The sequence below is a fragment of the Haliotis asinina genome, chromosome 9 (assembly GCF_037392515.1).
Source record: "Haliotis asinina isolate JCU_RB_2024 chromosome 9, JCU_Hal_asi_v2, whole genome shotgun sequence".
Taxonomy (NCBI): Eukaryota; Metazoa; Mollusca; class Gastropoda; order Lepetellida; family Haliotidae; genus Haliotis; species Haliotis asinina.
This window is the reverse complement of record NC_090288.1, coordinates 37,443,036-37,462,533: the sequence shown is the minus strand read 5'-3', so window position 1 is coordinate 37,462,533 and position 19,498 is coordinate 37,443,036. Positions and strand designations below refer to the sequence as shown.

Here is a 19,498-nt window from a genome sequence, read left to right as displayed (position 1 = left end):
TGCTTTAACCACAAGAAAAAATGTAATTCTGAAATACCACAGTTTCTGGCCTAAAGAATGCTACAATGCACAACGGATCATTGAGCTTTAGGTGCCTCAGTTACCTTGCCGTTTGTTGGTCGTTTAAAGTCCGACTCAGCAATATTACAGCTATATGATGGCAGGGACAAAAATATTCAGTAATTAACATCACATGTACTGATTCACACAACGGGGATAGACCATGCCAAGTCAGTGAGCCTGACAGTATCATTCTGTTAGACCTCTCTTCCAACTGCAGAAGAGTGATGCAGAAATTGCTTTAACCATGCATTTGAATTTAAACATAATGTAATGTTGCAAAGATTATACGAGTGATTCATTTCCAAAATAACATAAATCTTTTTAATTTGAATACAACAGTGCCATCTTGCAGCATGATAACAATCACTTTCTGTTTTATAGACTATACTTTATTTTAGGTAGGTTCTAAACTGAAGTGCTAAATATATGATCGTAAAGAAAAGCTGAACCTAAACATAAATAAAAATAAATAAAAATCTTAATAACATAACTAATGCACCAGGTCAGCAGAAATATATGCAAGTGTGTTTTAAGACAGGAACACAAGACACTGACAGCAACAGAAACTTTATAAAAATATATATATATTTCAGTTATGCTGTTTTGTTGCAAAAAATAGCTGTCATTTGAAAAAATAATTTTTCCCTTAAAACCATGTTCTATGAGCAATGTTTTCATAAAAATAACGTGCAAATCAAGCCTCTATGACTTGCATAAACCTAAACCACCTTGTATTTTAACAGTTGTATCTGTGTACTATATGCATGGGCAAAGACTGAGAACAGACAATGCATATTCTGCACTGCACAATATCCTCCAACACAATCATCTGTGAAATATATACATTGTCCCATTTCTGACTGTCCACACTTGTGATCAATAAAACTATTTCTCAATATTTTTAATATGTACTGCTGTCCAAACTCAGGTATTTTCAACAGTTTCTATGAGAACCGCTGCCCAGATATAACTTGCATAGGTCTGGTGATATGCTACTCTAAACAGTTACACATTATCAGGTACACATGTCAGCCTTGAACATGAGATGAACATACTGGGAAAATCAGAGATATTTTACGTGATAACATACCTCTTAATAACTTTAATTAACCAGTCACAATCTACTATTTACTAAAGTAATAGAATTTTCAACTTTGGTAAATCCCTAGAGTATGCACAGGTATGGACAGTCCTACAAATGTATCAGAGCAAAGAGGAAACAGCCAATAACTGAAGCCTTTTGTGCCACCCTTTACCAATGAGCTGAAGGGGCATTTTGTTGTAGTGCTATTTCAGTGCAATGCTTTGGTATAAACTTTTGAAGGAGGTAGACTTGCTGAGATTTTATGAGCACTTCTGCTACATACACCACAGGCTTTGACAACCTTTAGAATAAAATAACCAGCTATGAGTGTGTAAGTGTGAGCTAAACATTAATGTTTTATTTTACGGAAAGACAATGCTGGTGCTATAAATTCTTATGTTGAATTCAACAATTCAACATTTCGAAATGTACAAACTATTTTTATTCCCTCTCTTCTATGAAGCCCACCTGCCACAAAACTTTCTTCCATGTCTCTTGCTGAAGTAAGGCACCATGGGCTGAGATTGTCGAGAAAAGCGTCTGGCCAGCACTCTTGCGTACTGCTGGTCGTGGGTCCACACACAGGTCGCCAAGCTTGGAGAACAAGCACATCCACAGGGCATCAAATGGCAGCATCCCGAGCTTGTTGCGTTCAGACTCGGACAGGTTCTCGTCCAGTTCCTGCTTGATTCGCTGTCGGTTCTGGTAGAAGAAGTCAGAGATGTTCCACTGCAAGGGAGGGAGGAAGATGGCAGTAAATATTTGAGCTGAAATGATGCATTAACCTATCAAATTGTTGAGTTTCCAAAAGGAATTTAATAATGGAAGAAACAAAAAAACTATTGATGCATTTATAGTACGTGTGACTATTGATAGTTTGCTTATTGACATCCGACACCCAGCACAATATACAGGATGTTAAGGTGCAGGCCTCCATCTTTATTGAGCTTATGTTTTAACTGGTAAATTGATCTGGGTTTCAAGAGTTTGTCAGGTATTAAAAGAGCCCAAAACTATTTCAACTTGTTTTTATTTCATATAAACTATACATTCATTTGAGAAATGATTACAATTGAGACAACTAAAAGAGTAAAAACTATTGTAATAGTTGATAGCAATACACTATCCCTGTCACAATAGTATATTGCAATACACTATCGCTATTGCATTAGTTGCGTGCCCCTCAATAGTCCCCTCTAGTAATTATGTTTGTTTGTTGTTTATTGCCATATTCAGCAATATTTTACCATTATACTGAGGGTCTGTACATGTTCAAGCCACAACCACACTATCACGAGATCAATGGCATGAGCATCAATCTATGCAAATGTTATACAATTTTGTCTGTTTGTTGTTTAATGCCAGACTCCACAATATTTGAGCTATATGGTGGCAGTGTGGAAGTAATCACATTAGTACCAGACAATCCAGTGAACCTAAAATATTGGGAACTTCAAAATCCACATACCAGCAGCCCGATGGCGGTGAGACTGACATTGAGTTCCTGGTTCTGCAGACCGAACTTGGCGGCGACGTCCACACACACCTGCAGATAGATGCTGGGGATTATGGGTAGGAAGTCCGTCACCACGAGTTGGAGGGATTGGAATGCCATCTGAACTAGTTTCTCCCTGAAAACAATGATGAAAACAGTTTTTGACTGTGTCATAATATATAGAAAAAGGACTTAACACATAAACTGGGTATATAAAAGTAATACTTTCTGGTAGGCACAACCCTGATTACAACATTACTGCTACATGGTTGCTGCATGGAGTACACAACCCTTTACCTACCCCTGCTGGTTGTTGACGGCTCCAATGACACCCAGGATGAGAGGCCAGCCGTGGGACAGGGTGTCGCCATTGTTGTGAAGGATCTGATGGACACACTCTAGCTGTTTCTGTCTCACGTCGCCCTGGTTGATGGCGGACAACTCCTGAAGCGGCGCCATGATGGTAGACTGCAGCTTCTGCAAAACCAGAAATTGTTAGTTTCACAGATATTTCACAAAGTGAGTTTGGCTTTATAGGGGCACTGATCTACTGCTTTAACTGAGATGCCTAACACTATCATTTTGTCTCATTAGTAGCCATGAAATAAATAAACCTAGGATGCAACGGGGAGTGACATCAATCTGGGCTACTATCAGGGATACAAAGTTTATATACATGCCAAAGTTCACATGTTAATAAACATATTCAACCAAAGCAACAAGACATCTGTGTCTTTTCACTAGAACATTTATTGTCAAAGGGAGATGAAATAAAACTTTAAAATGTTCAGAAATGTTATCATAATAATGTAGATGTCCATATTTGAAGCTATTTTGTCAAATAACTGAAACATGAAGGGATGAAAAGAATAACCACATTTCCCATTTCTTTCAGACACAAGAGCTGTATTTCATCCTTGTTCATCAATATAAGGATACATTTTTATACCATCACTTGTGCTCACAGGTAGCAAAGCAGAGGCTGTAAAACAGTTTCTCTAATCTTAAATATCAGGTAATCCAGGTACCCACATACCCACAACTGCTCTAGATAACTGCCCCTTTACTGTATGGTCTAGCTTATTTACTGACTGTTGCTTAACAGCTGTCATATCGTTGATTATCTAGCCTCGTAGGAATGTCGAGTTTTGATTGGTCCACGTGACTCTGATAAAATACCATGTACATCCATCACGATCCACAAGCAGGAGTATAAAAGTCGTGTAATCCCTCTACGAAAGTCATATCACCCCGCTACGCCTCAGTGACGATGCAAAGTGAGAAAAGCGTGCATTGACAAGCCTTTGGCAACGTGCAGTTCAGCTAGATAAATGCGTTATCACATCGTGTCAAGGGAAATACAGGGTTTTATCGGTCTCGAGTAAGGTTGAATACAACCTTACGAGGGACTGATAAAACCCCATATTTCCCTCGACACGATGTGATAACGCATTTATCTAGCTGAACATTTTCACTAAATCGAAACAAAACAACATGCATCGAATTGACTTGTGTTTATATATGTGAGATACTTGCCAAAACGTTGTAAATAGCAAAAGGCACCACTTTGTGGTCTGTTTAAAAAATCTGCCAAGTTTTGCTGTAAGATATTGAATAGTTTTCTAGTTGTGCTCTGGAAATGAAGCCCTTCCCTCCATTTTAAGGCTTAAGTCAGAATCGTTTCCATGGAAACTGGGATAATGATAAATCACAAAAATCTGTAAATAGCAAAAGGCACCACTTTGGGGTCTCCCCTAAATATATGCTAAGTTTTGCAGAAAGATATTTCGAAGTTCTTGTGCTATGCTCCAGAAATGAAGCCCATCCCTCCATTCCAAGTCTGAAATGTTTCCATGGAAACCGAGAAAATGATAAATAAAAAAAATCTGTACATAGCAAAAGGCACCACTTTTGGTTCAGATTGATATATCTAGCAAGTTTTGCAGAAATATATTGAACAGTTTTTGAGTTCTGCTCCAGAAACGAAGCCCACCCTACCATTAGACTAACACTAAAATGTTCCATGGAAAAACAAAACAAAAATAAAAATGCCAAAACATTGTAAATAGCAAGAGGCACAACTATAGGGTGAGATTATTATATCTATCAAGTTTGGTCTAAAAATATTAAACGGTTTCTGAGTTATACTCCGGAAACAAAATGATTACGGAGAGATGAAAGAATGGACAGACAGACGAGGTGTGGATTATATCCCCCTGCATTACATGTCGGGGAGATAATAAGGCACTGGCTAATTATGCCAAAGACCCATGTTCAATTAGAAATATGGGTACAATGCGTGAAGCCCATTACTTGTATCCCCCACCATGATAATGCTGGAATAATGCCAAAAATGGTGTGAAACTAACTCACTCACTCACTCATTGATTGATCTGAAAGATTCCCCCATGATCCAGCATCTGTTCTTGCATATCCATAGAACTATCTCCTTTCTAATTACACAAATTGCTAAATGACACTCAAAATGTTATACAGAGGCTATAGTCAGTTTAACACTCAGTACAGGACTTTTTTACTCTTTATCTGCAACCCTTAAGTTACAGGATGCGATTTGTACAATTCCTTATGCTCAAAAACTGGTTGATAATTCTATTTTCAAAATTCAGTGCCATTTTCTGTTCGTGTATTTCAAATACACAAATGCAGGATTTTACTGCGGCTTCTAAAGCTTTTCGAAAGCTTCTAAGAAACAACATTTCTCTGCGAATATTTTCATACTTAGTGAAATTATACAAGGCACATATTACTATTATCAGTATGTGCATAAAAATTGTGATAATGGACTTAGATAAATCACAAGCTGAAAAGCTTTTAAGGAAATAATTAGATCTACATAGTTATCTCCCTTTGACCATGTGGATGAAATTCTGCAAGATAAATCTAACATTGCCTTCTCTGTACATAAACAATGAAAATGATGTGTATCTTTTTAAAATTCCAGATACAGGGAGCACAGAGATTTTACTGAACCGAAAAATTGTATTCAAGGAAACAAATCTCTCAAACGAGAATATTTATTGCTATACATAAGTTGAAAACCATTTAATGCATGATAATGACAAATACAATTTATTTATACATCTTATAATTAAACTTGGAAACACACATGTAGTTCATGTTTTGCTAAAGCTTATGCTGTGGGGTTTTGTGACTTATCCAGTCCAAGTGTTGTTTAAGGATAAGGCAATTTTCAGCTACAGGTAAATAAGGAACTCTGCGTAAAACAATAAAATGATTGATACTGTAAGCAACAATCCATACATTGGGATACGATGACACTCTACCTATCAAGTCATACAACTTGACAATCCAATCCACTTGGTCAGCTCTTACAACCAGATCAGGCAGCTGTATTGTAAGGGGGTGTTATAACTGACATGATATTTAATTGTTTATATACTTACAAGATTGCCATGCAGAGGGGGGTCATATTTGAACATCAGTGCTGCTTTCACCAAGGCTGTAACAGCCTCTGCCCCCCAACTCCTCATACCAGCATATGGATGCTGACATACCTATGAAACACAGTGTAACACATTTTTACACAAATACACCACTAAATGCCATAAAAATATCAAATAAAGCATTCATGATAACATCTGAAAATTTCCTTTCAAACAAGTACCCAGAAGCCATATTTATATTTTAGAATATTTTTTTTGCATTTTTAATATTACATTTTCAAGGAAATTTTCAAACAAAACATCACATATATACATGCATAATACACTTGGTCATATAAACATTAATATAAACATTCAACAAAATAGTATGATCTCTCACAATATAGCATAATAGAAGATATGTATGTTTGTGTGTGTGTAAGTTGCTGAAATAGAAGTCAAGTTGACAAGTAACAAAAGGAAGATCGTAGTTGGGAAACACAATATTGTTGACAAAGATCCAGTTCTGAAAAAATAGAGAAAAGAGATTAAAACATTCAAATCAATCCTTCAATGATGCCTTTATTGACAAATCATCTTCTGATCTAAACATGGCATTCAGAACTGATACCAATGACCATTGATTCTGCCCTTGGCATTTGGATAATTATCAGATAAGGGAAATCAAAGATGCCATTAACAATACTGATTTTCACAACAGTTAAACATGTGCCAACATGAAATCTGTTACCGAAACACTGACACATTATACACATTCTCTTAAAGCATGGATGTCTTAAATGAAAGTAAACATTTACGTAGTTATAAAAGTCATGTTTTACGTAGTTAGGATTAAGTCTACTGCATATGAAAGCTTTAAGGTCAAACATACCATTCATCTTGACAGCCAGCTTACAAACCACTTGCGAGGAGCCTGCAATCATTTCTGCAAAACTGCCTGAAAAGAAATATCATTCTTGTGACGATTTATCTGATTTTTTCCCTCACTTCTCTGTAACAAAATATTATTTTATTGAGTTTTCTCATTCACTTTAATTTGTGTCACTTGTAAAGTTATTGTTTTGTGTTGGCTCGGGTATTACATAAGTCCTTTGCAGAGATGTCACATTTCGAATTGAAGGTATAATATATGTGTCAACGATGTTCTTTCACATTTCTAGATATTTGAAATGTTTGCATTGTATCATCTTTAGGAGAGTGGGGGTGGGGGTGGGGGGTGTTGTCAAGAAGAGAAGACCAAGTTTCCTTGACTTAAAAACACAATAAAACCAGTCAAAAAATTTGAGCCAAGCTCACTTATACCCTCGACGTAAGAGGCACAAGAAATAATAATCATTATTCATTATGTATGGATGATGGTGTGCATGAAGGTCTTGTGGTGGGTGTGGGTGTGTGACTGAGTGTTTGGTGTGGGTGTGGGTGTGGGTGTGGGTGTGGGTGTGGGTGTGGGTGTGGGTGTGGGTGTGGGTGTGTGACTGAGTGTTTGGTTTGTGCATGCATGTGGATGTGGTTGTGTCTGTAAATAGGACTAGGGGTTGGTCAAGATTAGACCGTAATAGTGTAGATGTGGACATTTGTGTGGGTGTGGGTGTGGGTGTGGGTGTGGGTGTGGGTGTGTATGGATATGAATGTGGACATTTGTGTGGGTGTGGGTGTGGGTGTGGGTGTGGGTGTGTATGGATATGAATGTGGACATTTGTGTGGGTGTGGGTGTGGGTGTAGGTGTGTATGGATATGAATGTGGACATTTGTGTGGGTGTGGGTGTGGGTGTGGGTGTGGGTGTGTATGGATATGAATGTGGACATTTGTGTGGGTGTGGGTGTGGGTGTGGGTGTGGGTGTGGGTGTGGGTGTGTATGGATATGAATGTGGACATTTGTGTGGGTGTGGGTGTGGGTGTGGGTGTGTATGGATATGAATGTGGACATTTGTGTGGGTGTGGGTGTGGGTGTGGGTGTGTATAGATATGAATGTGGACATTTGTGTGGGTGTGGGTGTGGGTGTGGGTGTGGGTGTGTATGGATATGAATGTGGACATTTGTGTGGGTGTGGGTGTGGGTGTGTATGGATATGAATGTGGACATTTGTGTGGGTGTGGGTGTGGACATTTGTTTGGGTGTGGGTGTGTATGGATATGAATGTGGACATTTGTGTGGGTGTGGGTGTGTATGGATATGAATGTGGACATCTGTGTGGGTGTGGATGTGGACATTTGTGTGGGTGTGGGTGTGGATGTGGGTGTGGTAGTTAGGTATGAGTATATATGAGAGAGAGGGAGAGATGTAGACATTAATGTGTTTGAGGGCAAGTATTTGTGGTTGTGTAAGTGGGCATGGGCCTATGTGTGTTGGTGCTGTGGTCTATGTGTTCTGACTGGACCAGAGTACTACATTCCCATCCAAAGTAGATACCTCATTGTTTTGACACAACACCCAGAACACAGAGAATACTGACTCCTATCAGGCTGGGCAACAACCATCCTTTACCATCTTTTGATATAAGTGAGTGATAACTGCCTCACACCATATACACAATCTCACACCCATTCACCCATTCTTTTGTTCCAGAAATCCAAAAGCCAACCTCCAGATCTCCAGGCAGCTATCATATCCTCTAAAATAGATTCTGACAGATGATACTTCATGAAATAACTATTACGCCAGAAGATCAAAACACCATGTAGTCTACAAATGAACATGTTTTTATAGGTTTTATTGTGTTTGCATAAATGTTATTGAACTAATCAGTCCCGATTTTATTGTGTTTATATAAATGTTATTGAACTAATCGGTCCAGATTTTATTGTGTTTGCATAAATGCTTTTGAACTAACTGGTCTAGATTAAAATAAAAGTTTTTGCGTTGAATTCAATCAAGATGTACTTCATATAACTCTATTGTCAGAGGTTGACATTACCTCTACAAAACCTACAAATTTACTAACAAAATAACATGAGAAATAATGGTCTAACATCTACGAACACATAGAACACAGGTACAAGAAGAAGATTTTTCTTTAGGCACCAAGTGCAACCTCCTCAATTTTGATCAAATTCTGTTAAGTAAGAATTTCTGCTTGTATAGCAGAATCACACCTAGGAATATTGTGGAGTTGACTTAAGACATCCTGAAGATCAGAAACCATTCAATCAAGGTCAAATAGCCAGTTACTTTCCTGATTTACCTACCTGAGAAAGAAATAAGAAATGATCTACAAAAGAGCCTCAAATGTTTCCTATTTGGATCGACAAATAGAGATACCTATGACCAGGGCTCACTTGAACAAAGCAATCTTAGTGCTACAATGATTGTAACTCCCATTCTCCAACATATTCTTAGCATAGTTGTAGCCATAAGATCGCTTTGTGCAAGCTGGCCAAGGGGGGGTAACTCCAGCTTTGTGAGTAGTTAACTTTGAATTTAAGTTAAGCTATATTCCTGCCTCAAGCTTGTTGTGTCTGCCATTCTCTACTCTGCAGATACTTTTTTTCATGCACTTCCTGAGAAAAAGTGGTGGTGTGTGGTCTTGTGCTCAGGTCTAAGTTAAGGGTGTGGAGAGTCCTTATATGGGTGACCATGTTTGGCCACCCATTGACTTCTGAAAGCAAAGTCATAGATGTGTTGAAGTTGTGTTATATATTCAGTTGTGTAATACAGTGAATAAAATAATATAGTGTATCCCTCATGCAGTAATTTTTTTTTTCTGTTTCCATTCTCATTTGTGCATGGCATAAAACCGTGGTGATATGTATGCCATTTGCCTCATACTGGAATCATTCATCTCTGTGGCTGATAATGCTTCTAAGGTTGTCATGAGCATATCTTGCGTTTAACATCCGAGATCTGTGCCAGTTAGGGCTTCCCTCCCACACCAACCATGATATCACTGCGACAGTACTACTCAAATCATCTTTAAACACCACTGACACGCTGAAACAGATGATGAAGTACGAGCGATGGGCCTTCCTTTTGTATTCATAGGTTTAGTGACCAACACGTTCTTTGATTACTATCATTTGAACAATGTCACTGTTATAATGGGGTATATTGCATCTGTCAAACAGTCATTTCATAGCAACATTCCAAGCTCTTCACTCGCTCACAGATGACATGTATACTTCACAATAGCCAATCATGGCAACACCATTCCCCTCAACTGAAGACCAACTTGGACTACATCTGTCGCTGAAAGGGATCATCACTGTTGGTCAGATATTAAAGTCATCAATATTGATGCCAAATATCAACCTATATATGCCTCCCTGTATCTCAATCAAACACAATTATTTCAAAGTGGTGAGGGAAATCTCATGATGGCAAAACATTCTGCAACAATCACAGTATGCCTTAATCTCTTGTCGTTACATAGATGACAATAAAAATATCTCAAACAGTTCTGAAGAAGTTCCAAAATGTTGTCTAATGTGACGGCCTTGAGACCACGTTTGAAATACTGTACAAAACAGCTAAAAACACCTTTTACCTCTTTTGTTAAAAATGACATGCAATTTGTGACATTTCTTCTACAAAAAATGATCACTGTCAAGGACATTTTACATCTTTTCAATCAAGATTCAAATGCAAGAACGAATCATCCATTTTAAGATGATGTACATTTGGGAGAAAAATGGACCAGGATTATTTTCAAAAATGACAAAAGTGTATTTTTAAGTTCAAGAAAAACAAACTGTGATTGATTTAAACAACATGGAAACTTTCGAAAATAGTTATTTCACTTGAAGAAGAAGCAATCAATCTGATAGCTTAATACTCAGAAAGGGGCAAAACAATTATCAACAGATTTTTGTCCCAATATGATATGTTGAATATGTTTTGTCCACATGAACTTGAATCTTAACATACCAGATACGTCAATCACTATTATTTGTAGCTGCCACAGCAACACAAAAACAGAATGAGGAAATAATGAAATTGACAAACTTGTCTCTGCTAATGTCTAAACAGATGAAATTTGTAGCATCCATTGGAAAATGTCACTGAAGACATGAAAACAGACTGCGATCGAATGTTTAAAAATCATTTTGCAAACTTTAGAGGATTTTCAAAAATCAAACATCATGATAATGGACATGTAGTGTTTGTTGCTGTGTGTTTTAACACTGAAGGAGAACTGAACTGTTGCGAAAATGCGTTTAAAATGTCCGTACTGGAGGTAAAAATGTTGAATGGCTGGTTAATGGTCAGAAACTCTAAAAGGGCAATAGGCTCTGTAGCGCAACAACCTGATATATTATATCCAGGAAGCATTCTTTCTCCGCCAGTTTTATCAACGTTCCCATTATATAATGCAGGGGGATGTTGGTAAGATACAGCACAAGACTGAACACATCAAATGGGTATATGCTGCTTGTGGCAATGGTTCAGCAATATCATAGTGAGGGACACCAAAAATGATGTGCAAACCACTTGGCGACCCACCCACTGCACAACTGTAACATTCACCACTCACATTATTTTTATCAAAAAGGTGAGTGAGCGAGCAAGTTTAGTTTTATGCCACACTCAGCACGTTTCTAGCAATCTAACAGCAGTTTGTAAATATTGATCAAGTCTGGTCCAGTGATCAACAGCATGAGCACTGATCAGCACAACTGGGAACCGATATGTGTGAACAAAATAAGTGAGCATGACCTGTTATGGCATGGGCTACTGAAGGCCAGGGCCTCATTTCACAAAGCTCTCGTAAGGCTAAGGTCTCGTAACTTTTCTCGTAGCATCTGTACCTGGCATACTGTAACATAGGAGGTGCAAAGGCTACGAGAAAAGTTACGAGACCTTAGCCTTACGAGAGTTTTGTGAAACGGGGCCCAGTATTCTTACCTGGACCGTCACGGGTCAAGGGAATATAGCCTGTGAACAACTCGGACAATCATGACGGACTAGACCACAAATGCACATTTATTGATTTTGTTGAAGAATATACAACAATTCTTATATTTAGTATAAACATTCCTGCTATGAGCACAGGCTGTATTATATCTCAAACTGTTATCGCAATGAGACATTTGTTAATTTGTTTGTAAATTTTATATTTTGCTGTTTAATGCAGCACTCAGCAAAATGGTGGGGTCTGTAAATAATTGGGTATGAACCAGACAGTCATGTGCTCAGCATCATGATTATCAGTGTGTGCTATTTTCATACAATGACATGTCAACCAAGTAAGCATGGGTTACTGAAGACCAGTTCTAACCCGGATCTGACAAGCTGATCCTGCAATACCTTCAGGTGTCTGACAGTTGTGAAAGGACAAAGTATCTGACAAGCTGATCCTGCAATACCTTCAGGTGTCTGACAGTTGTGAAAGGACAAAGTATCCGACAAGCTGATCCTGCAATACCTTCAGGTGTCTGACAGTTGTGAAAGGACAAAGTATCCGACAAGCTGATCCTGCAATACCTTCAGGTGTCTGACAGTTGTGAAAGGACAAAGTATCCAACAAGCTGATCCTGCAGTACCTTCAGGTGTCTGACAGTTGTGAAAGGACAAAGAATGAATCAATATCTTCTTCATAAGAAACTTCTTGTGTTTCTTGTGACAGGTTACAAAAATTAGGAATCAGCAAGCCAGAGAGTGAAGCAGGATGAGATATAATTTTAGTGAAATGTTGGCAAATATCTAGAAACAGAATTTTCATGTTGAACAAACTGTGATGGAAATAATCAAAATAGTTCCAAATGGGTCATCTCTTTCGTGCAGAATGCTGGGATTAAATTATCTCAACCAGCCTCCCAATTCAATATAACCTTGAAAAGACAATACAGAAAGGTGTTTCATCAAGGTTCCATGGCGACTGTTGTTCATGTTGATGACTGTTGCCGAGAGGTGTGTGTAATTTGGAATTAATTTTGCAAGTAACAGAGAACTAATCAGTGGAGCTGACATTGACACGGGAGAATGACGATGTTGTCAATATCGCTCATGAACATCACTTTTCAATATTACTCATGAAAATACTTCATCAAGATGATTCTTTCTTATGACTCGTCAATATCGTCCTTCAGTTTCACTAGTTGATATCACACGTTAACATCACTTGTCAATATAGCTGTTCAACATCACTTCTCAGTTTTATTAGTCAATACTACACATGAAGAATCAATCATTAACACCACACATCAGTATCAATCTTCAAATTTCAATAATTGACATCACTTGTCATTAGACCCCTGAAGGTCCGTGGCAGAAAAGGCCTTCAGCAACCCATGCTTGCCATAAAAGGCGACTATGCTTGTGGTAAGAGGTGACTAATGGAATTGGGTGGTCAGGCTTGCTGACTTCAACGGTGCATGTCATTGGCTCCCACTTGCACAGACGCTCATGCTTTTGACCACTGGATTGTCTGGTCCAGACTCGATTATTTACAGACCGCCGCCATGTATCTGGAATATTGCTGAGTGTGGTGAAAAAGTAAACTCACTCATTCACTCACTCGTAGATAATAAAGTCTAGAACAGACAATTCAGTGATAAACACCATGAATGCCAATCTATGCAATTGGGATACAATGACGTGTAAACCAAGTCAGTAAGTCAATATCATGCATCAATTTCACATTCCTCAAACTTCAATATCACTGGTCAATATCACACATCAATTTTACACTCTTCACATTTCAACAGTCAATATCACTCACCAATTTTACACTCTTTACATTTCAATAGTCAATATCACTCATCAATTTTACACTCTTCACATTTCAATAGTCAATATCACTCATCAATTTTACACTCTTCACATTTCAATAGTCAATATCACTCACCAATTTTACACTCTTCACATTTCAACAGTCAATATCACTCACCAATTTTACACTCTTTACATTTCAATAGTCAATATCACTCATCAATTTTACACTCTTCACATTTCAATAGTCAATATCACTCATCAATTTTACACTCTTCACATTTCAATAGTCAATATCACTCATCAATTTTACACTCTTCACATTTCAATAGTCAATATCACTCATCAATTTTACACTCTTCACATTTCAATAGTCAATATCACTCATCAATTTTACATTCTTCACATTTTAATGGTCAGTATCACATCTCAGTGCCACTTGTCACATGTCAACAGTCAATATCACTCATCAATTTTACACTCTTCACATTTTAATGGTCAGTATCACATCTCAGTGCCACTTGTCACATGTCAACAGTCAATATCACTCATCAATTTTACATTCTTCACATTTTAATGGTCAGTATCACATCTCAGTGCCACTTGTCACATGTCAACAGTCAATATCACTCATCAATTTTACACTCTTCACATTTTAATGGTCAGTATCACATCTCAGTGCCACTTGTCACATGTCAACAGTCAATATCACTCATCAATTTTACATTCTTCACATTTTAATGGTCAGTATCACATCTCAATGCCACTTGTCACATGTCAACAGTCAATATCACTGGTCAATATCACTGGTCAATATCACTGGTCCATATCACTGGTCAATATCACTGGTCAATATCACTGGTCAATATCACTGGTCCATATCACTGGTCAATATCACTGGTCAATATCACTGGTCAATATCACTGGTCAATATCACTGGTCAATATCACTGGTCAATATCACTGGTCAATATCACTGGTCAATATCACTGGTCCATATCACTGGTCAATATCAAGTGTTAACAACCATGAGCAGAAGAATTGTACTGCAGCAATGTGTTGAACTTTTAAACAGGTGCATTTTGTTATCGGCTAGTTATGTTTTGACAGAACTGTAGCCTCTTACACAGCAACAGTAGACAAACAGAGAGACAGATATGAATGATAATACACTACATGAACCATTTCTCATGATGAATCAAAAATATTATTTCAGCATGTATTTTCAACAAATATCAAGAGGTACTTTTTCTTGCAAATGAACCAAATCTTGTTTCCTTCATACTGACACTAACTACAAAATGATCTTACTTTTATCATCAATACAGCACTTCTATAAGTGTGAAGATAACAATGTCTAACCTAGACAAATTACAGGTAGGTTTACCACAAAAACAGTGTTAACTATAAGGTATGTCCCATTTCATACTGCATCTTCATAAAACCCTTCAAAGTTGATTTCATAAACAGATATTTGAATTATCAAGCTTTTCATACTGCATCTTCATTAAACCCTCTCATTCAGTTATCAGTTGTCTTCCATTTCATTCTGCATTTTCAGAATTGTCTCCCATTTCATATTGCATCATCATAAAACCTTAAAAGGTTGATCTCTTACTCAGTTATCAGAGTTATCTCCCATTTTGTTCTGCATCTCCATAAGACAAAAGTTGACTTCATAAACAGCTGAGTTGTCTCCCATTTCATTTGGAATCTTCATTAACCCAACAAAGTTGATCTCTCATTCAGTTATCTGAGTTGTCTCCCTTTCCATACTGCATCTCCATAAAAACCTACAAAGTTGATCTCTCATTCAGTTATCTGAGTTGTCTCCCTTTCCATACTGCATCTCCATAAAAACCTACAAAGTTGACCTCTTTAGGTCAGGTTCATTTTCTGGTCCCTAACCAGGAATAGCTACATTCTTCTATAATTTCATGTTAACCTTTCTCATGATCCTTCTGCTATTTCTGACAATTTCAGCTTAACAAATTTAAAATGTAAAGTGGTAGCACTATATATTTTTTAAAGTAAATTTTTTTTTTAAAATATAAACATGAAAACAATGAAAACAAGAAACATTAGAGAGTCATCAATTAACTTTTAAAATTAACAACAAAAAAATCAAAATTTAAAAAACATACAAGAATGTCAAAGAACAATAAAGACTGATTTATACAAGAGTCATCAGAAGATGATATATCCCCCCAGCCCCCACATACTTGAAAGGACAAATCATCTGAAGGTTACTTGATGTTTTTTCAGACTAAGTCTGAATCGTTTTCCATGGAAATCATGAAAAATATAAATGCCATATATCTGTGAACAGCAAAAGGCACCACTTCAAGGTCTGTCTCACATATCTGCCAAGATCTGTTGAAAGATATCAACTAATTTTCGGATTGTGCTCCGGAAACGAAGTCCATCCCTCCATTTTGAGACTGAGTCCAAAACGTTTCCATTGAAAAAGAGAAAATAATAAATAACAAAAAGCTGCACATGGCAAAAGGCATCACTTTAGGTTCTGACTGATGTATCTAACAAGTATTGCAGAAAAATATTTTGAGCTCTGCTCTGGAAACGAAGCCCATCCCTCCATTTAGACCCTAAGTCCAAAATGTTTTTATGGAAACAGAGAAAATAATAATTCACAAAAACCTGTAAGTACCGAAAGGCACCACTTTGAGGTCTGCCACACATATCTACCAAGTTTTGCTCACAGATATTACAAAGTTTTTGAGATGCGCTCCGGAAACGAAACACTTATAAGACAAAGTTCAAAACGTTTCCATGGAAACCGAGAAAATGAAAAATCCCAAATACCTGTACATAGCAAAAGGCACCACTTTAGATTCTGACTGATATTTCTACCAAGTTTTGCAGAAATATATTGAACGGTTTTTGAGTTCTGCTCCAGAAACGAAACACACTTCACCACTAACACCAAAAGGTTCCATGGAATAACAAAAAAAAATATAAATGTCAAAACTCTGTAAATAGCAAAAGGCACAACTATAGGTTGAGATTATTATAACTATCATGTTTGGTGTAAATATATTGAACGGTTTCTGAGTTATGCTCCGGAAACAAAATGATTACGGACGGACCAAAGGACAGACAGACGAGGCGTCAACAATATTCCCCCGGAGGGATAAAAATATACTTATGCTACCAGTATGACATCATTAGGCTTTCATGAATTAATTAAATTTCAAACAAAGTTAAAATGTAACCATCATACATTGCATCATAAACTTGACACCAAACAATTCCAAAGTGACTTCTGTGAAAGTGAAGCTACTCCTCAAGCTATGTGTGATTACGATATAGTCAGAATAATGAATCATTATGTCCCTGTTAGGACCATTGTGAGACCCAGTCAAATACAACTCAAGACTGGTGTCAACCATTGTCCATTACACCTTGTCAATCAACACAGACAATGGTTCCTGATGATAACAAAGAAATAGACACCTGAGACCAATGAATGAAAATGATGAGAAACATCCAACAAATTGTCCGTCTTTGTGGCACACATGAGCCATGATTAATGTGTACTGCATGAGAGACACAAATACCTGCTATACTCCTGCCAGTTTTGGTCTCTCTGTCACGTATCTACACAATATACAAGCTAAAAATGGAGAAAGTAGCAATGGCTTGATAGTGACTTTGTCTGATAGTGAAGCCTGGAGTGAAAGAAGCTGAGACTTCGGTTTGTCCACATATAAGCACATTTGATATACCAGGCCCCAACAAACTTAATTTTCTACTCAAATTTTTAAACTAAATTTAACAATTTGAAATTGCTGAAATTTTAACCCCACTGCATTGTTGAAATATATAAGCCCAAACAACTTTGACAATATATTCACAAAACTCAAACTGTCCACTATTTCTGATCTTAATATCAATTTCAGTTCATTCTGGGAAATGTATTTTCTCAAATTTGAGTAAAACCTCATACTTGAGTTTGTTTCAAGAAATCAGGGCCAGTTCAATCAGTTCTACGGTGCAGAAGTCAGTTCTTTTTAGATGAAGTTAGTTCTAAGAAGATGAAGATAGTTCTCTGATGCTGGAGTCAGTTCAACAGAACCGACATCAGTTCAAAGACATGGCTAGCCCTTTCAATGAAGATGAACAGGTCTATGATACCGGAGTCAGTTCAACAGAGCCGACATCAGTTCAAAGACATGGCTAGCCCTTTCAATGAAGATGAACAGGTCTATGATACTGGAGTCAGTTCAACAGAACCGACATCAGTTTAAAGACATGGCTAGCCCTTTCAATGAAGATGAACAGGTCTATGATACCGGAGTCAGTTCAACAGAACTGACATCAATTCAATGATGCTAGCTCATTCAACGAAGATGAACAGGTCTATGATACTGGAGTCAGTTCAACAGAACCGACATCAGTTTAAAGACATGGCTAGCCCTTTCAATGAAGATGAACAGGTCTATGATACCAGAGTCAGTTCAACAGAACCGACATCAGTTCAATAATGCTAGCTCATTCAACGAAGATGAAGTCAGGTCTATGATACTGGAGTCAGTTCAACAGAACTGACATCAGTTCAATGACATGGCTAGCCCTTTCAATGAAGATGCACAGGTCTATGATACTGGAGTCAGTTCAACAGAACTGACATCAGTTCAAAGACATGGCTAGCCCTTTCAATGAAGATGAACAGGTCTATGATACTGGAGTCAGTTCAACAGAACTGACATCAGTTCAAAGACATGGCTAGCCCTTTCAATGAAGATGAACAGGTCTATGATACTGGAGTCAGTTCAACAGAACTGACATCAGTTCAATGACATGGCTAGCCCTTTCAATGAAGATGAACAGGTCTATGATACCGGAGTCAGTTCAACAGAACTGACATCAGTTCAAAGACATGGCTAGCCCTTTCAATGAAGATGAACAGGTCTATGATACTGGAGTCAGTTCAACAGAACTGACATCAGTTCAATGACATGGCTAGCCCTTTCAATGAAGATGAACAGGTCTATGATACCAGAGTCAGTTCAACAGAACTGACATCAGTTCAATGACATGGCTAGCCCTTTCAATGAAGATGAACAGGTCTATGATACCAGAGTCAGTTCAACAGAACCGACATCAGTTCAATGATGCTAGCTCATTCAATGAAGATGAAGTCAGGTCTATGATACTGGAGTCAGTTCAACAGAACTGACATCAGTTCAATGACATGGCTAGCCCTTTCAATGAAGATGAACAGGTCTATGATACCGGAGTCAGTTCAACAGAACCGACATCAGTTCAATGATGCTAGCTCATTCAATGAAGATGAAGTCAGGTCTATGATACTGGAGTCAGTTCAACAGAACTGACATCAGTTCAATGACATGGCTAGCCCTTTCAATGAAGATGAACAGGTCTATGATACCAGAGTCAGTTCAACAGAACCGACATCAGTTCAATGATGCTAGCTCATTCAATGAAGATGAAGTCAGGTCTATGATACTGGAGTCAGTTCAACAGAACTGACATCAGTTCAATGACATGGCTAGCCCTTTCAATGAAGATGAACAGGTCTATGATACCAGAGTCAGTTCAACAGAACCGACATCAGTTCAATGATGCTAGCCCATTCAATGAAGATGAACAGGTTTATGATATTGGAGTCAGTTCAATGAAGCTGATGTCACCTGACAATGCTGAAGTCAGTTTAATGATGATAAGGATGGTTCAATGAATCTTATGTTATTTTCATGTTTTGTGTGAGAATCATGAAATATGCATTACATGATTAAATGACT

General features: G+C 37.7%; 1 protein-coding gene across 2 annotated transcripts in view; it reads right to left on the bottom strand.

Moving 5' to 3' along the window:
* Nucleotides 1-19,498, bottom strand: part of LOC137297407 (protein MON2 homolog) — an 82,534-nt gene that overhangs the window by 50,358 nt on the left and 12,678 nt on the right. For both annotated transcript variants that reach the window (XM_067829411.1, XM_067829412.1), the window contains exons 2-5: nt 6,068-7,004; nt 2,944-3,119; nt 2,616-2,778; nt 1,616-1,876 (exon numbers count right to left, since the gene is read on the bottom strand). In XM_067829411.1, coding sequence (XP_067685512.1) covers nt 1,616-1,876; nt 2,616-2,778; nt 2,944-3,119; nt 6,068-6,154 — 687 coding nt within the window. In that variant the 5' untranslated portion in view covers nt 6,155-7,004. The remainder of the gene's footprint in view (nt 1-1,615; nt 1,877-2,615; nt 2,779-2,943; nt 3,120-6,067; nt 7,005-19,498) is intronic.